Source organism: Carlito syrichta, unplaced genomic scaffold (assembly GCF_000164805.1).
Source record: "Carlito syrichta isolate Samal-C Ts95f unplaced genomic scaffold, Tarsius_syrichta-2.0.1 Scaffold305739, whole genome shotgun sequence".
NCBI lineage: Eukaryota > Metazoa > Chordata > Mammalia > Primates > Tarsiidae > Carlito > Carlito syrichta.
Window position 1 is genome coordinate 72,132 of NW_007249835.1, and position 8,536 is coordinate 80,667.

The 8,536-nt window shown below is 37.7% G+C and overlaps 1 protein-coding gene across 1 annotated transcript; it reads right to left on the reverse strand.

Annotated features, from left to right (window-relative positions):
• Positions 1-268: 268 nt before the first annotated feature.
• Positions 269-6,906, reverse strand: FAM216B (family with sequence similarity 216 member B). Its single transcript, XM_008062529.2, has 4 exons — positions 6,827-6,906; positions 4,615-4,724; positions 2,015-2,135; positions 269-585 (listed from the first exon to the last, which is right to left on the reverse strand). Exons 2-4 carry the CDS (start codon positions 4,708-4,710, stop codon positions 401-403), a joined length of 402 nt encoding a protein of 133 aa, XP_008060720.1. The 5' UTR covers positions 4,711-4,724; positions 6,827-6,906; the 3' UTR covers positions 269-400.
• Between the last annotated feature and the right edge of the window lie 1,630 nt (positions 6,907-8,536).

The window sequence follows — 8,536 nt, forward strand, 5'->3', positions numbered from 1 at the left end:
TTTCTATATTTTCAACATGTACAGTGGGTGGCATGTAGAGAATGGTCACCCAGTGACAGAGAACCTGGCACCTTCTGGTTCCTTGTTCCCATTCACTGGTTTTGGGAGTTCTTTGGGAGGTATAATTCAAAGGACACTTTTACTCTGAAAGCTTTAAATGTCATTTCACTCTATAGAATATACGTGGAAAGGCTTGCTTGCTCTCAGTTCCATTGCTCTTAAATCTCTTAATTTGTACTTGCTAGCAAAATTTATGTAAGAGATATTATTTTTAGGTCTGGGGTTAATATTAGAAATTATTGTTATTAAACTATATGCACTAAGCACCCACTAGATGCCAGAAATACACGGGCAAACTGCCCCTTTCAGAGAATGTTCCCAAGTCTCAGTTCCTGAGGGTTCAGCACCCTGTACTTTGGGCCATGGGTAGAACCACAGACACAGGTAGTACTGACCGACGTTTTTTTGTCATGGCCGAAGATTTCTGGGTAATGATTCTTTGAGGAGCTACCTTGACTGAGGCTCTCTTGGTTGAATCTCTAAGTACAACAGCATAAGACAAGGCTTCCCGTTGAGTAATATAGCCTAGGGGAAGGAAGTGAGAGAAACTTCAAAGTCAATAATTTTACAAAACATGTAAGTAAACAAAACTACAAATATTTACTTATGTGTATAAACTTTCTTCTATTCTTCTAGCTAGCATTCCCAGATTGTAAGGTCTTTGAGGAACATTAGGTCTGGAAATCTGCATTTAAAAAAGGCGACAGGTGGATTTTATGTGCATCAAACATTGAATACCTCTGCTTCTGGATTCATTTGCTCCTATGCAATTTTGTTCTAAAAAACAAAGCTGCTAGATATGCTTTTGCAACACTTCAGACAATCATGGGAACCAGACTGGTTCCTGGCTCCTCCATTTACTATTTTCATGACCCTGATAAAGTTCTTTAACTAGTCCATGTTTCAGTTTTCAACTCTGTAAACTGTAGGTTACAAAGACAGCTACCACTTAGAGGTGTTTGAATTTTAAATAAGACAGTGAGCACAAAAGTTCTTAGAACTGTGTCTGCCACATAGGAAGCCCTCGATAAAAGATAGCCATTCTGTTTGTTGTTTGTATTAAATTATTTGCAAAAGCCACATTTTTCTTTTGTGCAAATACAGGAAAAATATTATAAAGTAGATGTGCTAGTGTTGAGAGGTATTTTTGTTTAACAAGCACCCTGTTGGGTTTAGGAGAAAAGCATAATAGAAGGGGGCTGGAAACTGACAGCATGTCCTGCAAGAAAAGGGACTTTTTTTTAACAATTACACCTTTTATTGGGTTGGTGCTTTGTGAAGGTCTTTGTGAAGGTCTTTCACAACCATGATTTCATTTGTGCTTCATAAAATCTGAAGAGATTGGTAGAAGAGAGACAGCAGAGGACGGAAGTGAAAATGCATGATCTTTGGAGGTGACACCTCCGCCTTGAAATGCTAACTGAGGTTTACTATCTGCATGACTTTGATCAAGTTACATAATCTGCCTGAGGTTCCATTTTTCAAAACCATAACCATAAAGGGGAGAGAAAATGAGATATTATATGTAAAGTTCTTAGTAGGTCTGAAATGTAGTAAATACATAGTAAATATGACTGTTATTATTGTTGTGAGTAAATCCAGCCTCTGAGTTTACACAAAGAGCAAGGGGCTAGGCTGTGGTTTGAGCAAGGCTGGCTTTCTAAGCCCAGTGCCATTGATCCACTAGATTAAGTCCCTGCAAATTTCAGAGTTGTTAACATTTTATCACAATCCATACTTGAATTTCTTTAAATCCTTTTAATTTACACATAAAACCATGCTTTCTATTGTTAAGGACAACCACTTTGATACTTGGGTAACCAACTATGTTGATAAAATAGCACACTGGCAGAGGCCGTTGTCCTTGAATTATGTAACTGGAAACTTGACTTCTGGCTGTAGCACGTGAGTTCCTTCCGGTGGTTCCTGGTACAGGTCAGGTAGTTAAACTCACCAACCAGCTGCTGATGCCCAAGGCTGTGAATATAGCGTCTCTGCAGGGCCTCCCACTGGGGCCTGGGGTTGTAAATTCTCATGATGCTGTAAAAATAGCGCTGTTGCCCTCGGGTTAGGTCCTGTCAGAGCAGAGCAGGTGATTTTGGTGAGTCTGTGGAGTTCTCCAGGATTAAAAGAATGACTATTCATGGGAATAAGATGCTTCTTCTGCTAAAACATACATTTTTAATGTATATCCATTGGAAAATAACAATTAGGTAGTTGCTTCCCTTAGATTGCTTTAACAATTTTCTACTGGTTTGTGTGATGATGGCAATGTGTAAATAAAAGATTCTAGGTAAGTAGGTCTTGGACTGAGGGAGATCTAAGGATCTTATAATTTTATTGATCCTAATCTACACAGGGTTGAAGTATGTTAGGCCTCTGGGTGGGTAGAAGAGAATTTTCCACTGATAATTCTTAGTAAATAACGGAGATAGATAAATGAAATAGATGGGTAATGTGTTAAGGGTTCATTATATCATTCGTGAAGAAGTGCTATGGAAAACAAGGTCAACAAAGTCTACTCATAGCAGTCAAGGAAGGTTTTCTAAATGAGGTGACCACCACATCCGAGTCTTAAGGGTGGGGAGTTCTTTGAGGGTACTAGAACACTGATTCTCCGAGTTTATGGGCAACTCCTGGAAACCTGTCAGAAATTCAAGTTTTCAGACTCCACCTAGACCTACAGAAACTTCCGGGGCATGGGTCAGCAATCTGTTTTAACGAGCCCTTCAGTTGATTTTGATATAAGCACATTAAAATTTGAAAACCACTCTAATAGAAGAAAAAGTAAGGTTAGTTATAGGCAGAGAGAGAAACTGGTGCAAAATTTCCTGTGGAGCATCAAATATCTGGGTCTGATGGGAACCAGGCACTTTTTTTTAGTTCAAAGAGAGCATAGAATGTGATTGCAAAAGAGTGGTAGAGTAAGAGGGAAATGATGGAAGCCATTTATGCTATGTTAAGAGTTTAAAGATCTTTCTTTAAGGCAGTGGTTCTCAACAGGGATGGTTTTGACTCCCAAGGGACATATGGCAATGTCTACAAAAATTTTTGATCTTCCTAATTTGTGAGAGGGGAAAGGGGTGCCACTGGCATTCAGTGAGTAGAGACCTTGGATGCTGCTGAGCATCTTGCAATGCACAGGCCATCTTCCCACTCTCCTGGGGTAACTTATTCACCTCAAAATGCCATACTCTAAACTGACCACATTAACATCTTTAAAAAACTACTCTGGCCCTGCTGTTAAGAATGGGCTTAAGGAAAGAGACCATTGGTAGGAAAACCTTTAAGAGAGCTACCTTCATAGAGGTAGGGACAGACAAGAAGAACCAGGACTTCAATTTTTACTACACACCTAATTTATCTCAAAGGCTTATTACATGCTGTGCCAGGCATTTGGCATGCATTATCTCTTAAGATACAACAATCATAAAAGATGGACAATTTATTGTGCTTATTTTACACAGAGGGAGACTAAGATAGTGGCATCAATATTCTAGAAAAATTAACATAAAATAAGCTCACCCTAGGCCAACAATTTAAAACAATGACAAAATTTTCAAAACTAGTTGATGACAATGCAATAAAAACTAAACTTAACTTAAGATAGCTATACATAAAAATAGGATAAGGTTTTTACCTGTTAGAAATTTTGTGTGGTGCTGAAATCTGTGAGTCTGTTTTTTTGTTGTTGCTGATTTTTTGGTTTTTGGGGGGGTTTTTTGTTTTTGTTTTTTCTCCAGAGACCTTAAAGTTAATATCAAAATGATATCTAGAGTGAAAGTAGCAGAGGCAGGGATCTCACAATTTAGGCGCCATTTCAGCTTTAGTTTCTAAATTAGGTATTTTAAAGAATAATATACTTGAAGAAGAAAATGGATTCTACTCCTGCATAACTAGTTAAGCCTTTTCAAATGATTTGGAAGAAGATAATAAGAAAATTGCAAGCCAATTTCAAGAGCAAAGCTCCAAAGTACAAAGGAACTTTCCATCACATGAGATACAATCTTAAAAGTTAGGATTTTATTTTAAAAGAAAACGTCTACTTCTTTTTCTTAGTAAAATTTTACCTAAAAATTTCCTAAATGAGAAGTACAGGTAACATTGCTAATATTCATACCCTGTTGTCTATGTTTTACTAAGTGAACTTTACCTTAGTAAAAATTTACCCTGTTATCTATGCTTCCCTGAAGGGATGGAAGAGAACTAAAATGCTTTCAGAGTGTTTATGAGAGTGGCTTTGACTAAATTTGACAAAGGAGTTGACAGCTCTCCAACAGGGAGCCAAATGCAGTCAATTAGCCAATTTCTTGCCACCAATAGTGGGTCAGCCACAGGAGGAGATGACTGTCTACCAGAGCTCCAAAATGGGATGAGTGTAGGATTTGATCATCCAAATGCTCCTTCATTCATGCAAGTCCTCAATACCCAGCAAGGGCTTATTTTGGGTCAAACACTTTCACTAATGTTGGATAAGCTTAGTCAGTAGAAAAAGTTCTCAAGCCTTGAAGTAGACATGACAAGCTCCCTCTTTCTGTGAATGAAATGGTGTACCTTCAGTAAGGAAGTGTCACAGGCAGAGGGAGGGACTTGAATGCAAGGAATTTGTGGAACATTCTGAAGCTTTTGTCTTTTCCGGTTTTCTCCCATTCTTCATCCAGTACCTCCAAGAAACAACAAAGCACAGCATTAAATTTCATTTTGCTCAACCTATTTTGGGGATTACCTAAGTAAGCAAAGGAATAAATAAATAAATAAATACAGAAATGTTGTTTGTTCCAAGAAGTAAACAATATCTTACATGCTTCCAGGTAATTGGACCTCATAAAACTACTTAATTCTATAACTTCCCCTAGTCTCAGTCCTTATTTATGAAAATAATTATTAATTATTTATGATTTAAGGCATAATTCAGAGCCCTTGTCTTTCTGCTTAACTCTGTGTTTGGAACTGGTGCATTGTAGAACCATACCATTTGCATAATAGATATTTCTTGACAACTTCAAACTATATTTATTATTTCATCTGATTCTAAAAGTGATATATATCATTTTGAAAAATTTGGAAAAATTTAAAAATTGAAGAAGAAAATGAGATTACTCATACAGGTTGAGCATCCCAAATCTAAAAGTCTAAAATCTGAAATGCTCCAAATCTGAAACTTTTTGAGCACTGACATGACACTCACAAGAAATGCTCATTGCAGCATTTCAGATGTTGGATTTTTGAATTTGAGTTGCTCAAGTGGTAAGGATAATGCAAATATTCCAAAATACAAGATTTTTTGGAATCCCAAAACACTTCTGGTCCCAAGCATTTTGGATGAGGTATTCTCAACCTGCATCTAACTATCTGTAGCTATTGTTGGCATTTGGCTGATTTTCTGTTTTGTTTTGTTTTTCTGTGTACAATATGTGTGATTTTAGAAAAGGGAGATCACAGCATATAAGCATTGTACACTTTCCCAGATCATTAAATATTTCTCAGAAATATTATTTTTAGTGGCAGTATAGTATACCTTTACATCATTCTCCATTTCTCACACATTAGAGTTGCAATTTTATAGCAATGTAAAATAAACGATTAGGCTTGTTATATTTCCACTTGTCTAACCAAGATATAGAATGAAGGAGTCACACTTAGTATGATTAAGTCTCCTTTCTTCGTGCTCTAGGATTTAGAGTTTGAAGTATGTATTATAATAAGATTGAATAACCCAGGAAGAGTAGATGTAGTGAATTGGTTGCTGGGCACAGAGAGGAAACCTGGAGTATTTCCCCTCCCCCGGCACCTCTCCCTTACTCTCTTGCCTTTGCTATCAGTGTGAACTACCGAATGACAGGAAGTAAGAACACACCGAATTAAACATAGTATCAGATCCTCTGAATATATTTTATTATTATTAATACCCATACCACATGCTAACTGAAGTAAAAAACAAAACAAAACAAAACAAAATCAATGATACTAAAGGTTGTCTGATCTTTAGAACTAGACAGACTGGAGTGTCTTCCTTTTTGTAGCCTGAGTCCTCCCATCTTTATGATGATGGTTACAATACCTATCTTGCCAGGTTGTTTGGATTCACTGAGATCATGAATATAGAATGCTGTCGCTTTATGCCAGTTTCTTCTCTCTCTGCCCTACTCTAGTGTATGCTCAAGAACACACACATACACGTGGGCACAAACTCATTCACGTGCTTAAGAAATGTTTTAATACATGTGAAGACTCTGATTGGTTTTGAGTTCACACATCTGGGGCTCAGAGCTTCCAGAAGATACATTTATTAAGAAAACATCAGTCAACATCTCTGTGTGTACTGTTTTCACTATATAAACTTATAAATTAAACTATAAATATTTTATTTAATACCGCTTTCCTTCAGTGTGCACTCTAGAAACCATACCAACCAAGATATACTCTTTTAATACTCTTGGTGATTGAAGCCTATGCTCTATCCTATACTCAAATCATCTCAATGTCCCTCTTCCCATTTTCCAGATCTGTAGAGAATAAATATTCCTCAAAGCTGGAAAGATTTTTTCTTTCCTCAAATAACATAAGGAAATGACTGATGCTTTTTCCTGTAGCAACAATTCATGCAGGCTTTTCTTAGGCTATTGCTGAAGAAATGCATCTCACCTATTCAAGTGGTCTATAGCTGATAAAGCTTGATTAAACACTTGTGGTATTCAAGGAGGAAAAAAATATACAAAATAACATATCTCAAACAAAAAGACAGATTTGCTTAAAAGAAATTTACCTTGTATTGTAGTTCCCCCTTTTTAAAAGCTGGCATTCATATTCAGTGTCCTTGTTTCTTACAAGGACTCTGTTCACATGGTGGTAGTGGTGGAAATTCAGTCTGTTGATAAGCTGATATCCAAGCAACACCATGTTATGAAACACGGAACTGGGGAAAATTGGCAGCATGCCTTCCCTTGCTTCTGGATAACATTCAGCTGCACAGTTTAATATTTTTCCTTCCAAATTTTGTGTCTAATCAAATGTCATCAAAATCTACCATTTCCTTGTTAGGCAGATATAGGGTAACAATGTTCATGGAGACAGAGATGCTGAATATTAAAGGTCAAGAAACCCATCAGGGCAACAGATCTTGAATATTCCCCAAATATGGAGTCAGTAGTCCCCTTCCTATTGCTCAGGAAGATGAGGGAACAGTTCCTAAGTATACAGTTATGGGCAGGAATTTGACTATGGTAGCCTAGAAAATTATTCCATCATTCAAGGTAAGTTCCTTTTTCATTTTGGGAGAGGGGAGGTAAAGATATTCTTCACATTTAATCTTAGGGGTAGCATATGATGAAAACAAACCTATGGCATAAGATTATTGCCCACACTGACCTCACCCCTTTCTCAGTGATAGCATTATTACCACTGACTTCCTTTCTTTCTTGAGAATTCGACTTCTCATTGCCAGCTTATCTGCAAAGAAGAGTTCCTAGAGGAAACAGAAGAGGAAATATCAAAAGAAAACCACAAATTCAAAATTCTTAGGAGACTAAAGAAAGGATAAGAGGGAGATAAAATGGGAAATAATATGCCTTAAAAAGGGCTCAACAGACACAAAAGTCTTGCAAATTATTTTGAATAACTGAAATGCAGACCTTCTAGAAAATAAACATGGCACAAACAAGTGTCTGTAAATGCCAGTATCACACAACTTCTAACTGGATTTGAGAGACTGATGATTCTTTACTAAGAGTCAATGAACAGTTATGTGCAGATTTGGCACTGTCAATGAAGTATTCCTTGAATGTTTTCCCAGAACGTTTTGAGATGAATTCCAGGGCAAACCACCTCTGCTGCTGCCACACACACATGCGGATTCACATCTGCTTGCTTCGTGCCTGTACAATCAGGAAAATAGTAATAGATCTGGGAGCTTAACAGAGGGCATTTACTGTAGGGGATCTGTTATGGAGGAATAGGAATAAGCAAGAGGGGTAAAACAAGGAGTGCCAATCACACTAAACTACTATCACACTTAGAGCTGGAAGACAAAAGCAAAAATGACTTTACTCACAGTCCATGGACACCTGCCATGGAGGCTGCTTCCTTTGGGAATGCCACTGCCCGAGTAGTGCCTCAGAAACCTGCACTCACTAGGTACCCTCGCTTCTATAGTCTTGTCAAAACTGCCAGCGTTACTGTTGCTGTCCCTGCTGTTGTTGCTGATGTAGCTGGCACAGGTACAAGAAGTCGTGGGACACTGCCAGGGGAGCAAGGGAGTGAGGGAAGTACGTAGCAACACAAAGAGTAACTGGTCCTAAACCAGAAGAAGTGAGGGCCAGTTGGAGGTCCAAACTTCACCTGTACATAGATCACTTATGTACCTAATCCTGACTTATACCCCACATCATCATAATAAAATAAAGTCAATAAATAAATAAATAAATAATGTCTTCTTTCCTCCAACCTCCCAGGTCCCACCTCCCATTGTATGTTGGTT

Coding starts and splice junctions, on each gene's coding strand:
- FAM216B (XM_008062529.2), bottom strand. CDS start 4,710: ATGGGAGAAAACCGGAAAAGACAAAAGCTTCAGAATGTTCCACAAATT. Junction 2,136..4,614: donor GTGACACTTCCTTACTGAAG/GTACACCATTTC, acceptor CTGCTCTGACAG/GACCTAACCCGAGGGCAACA. Junction 586..2,014: donor TGGGCATCAGCAGCTGGTTG/GTGAGTTTAACT, acceptor TCCTTCCCCTAG/GCTATATTACTCAACGGGAA.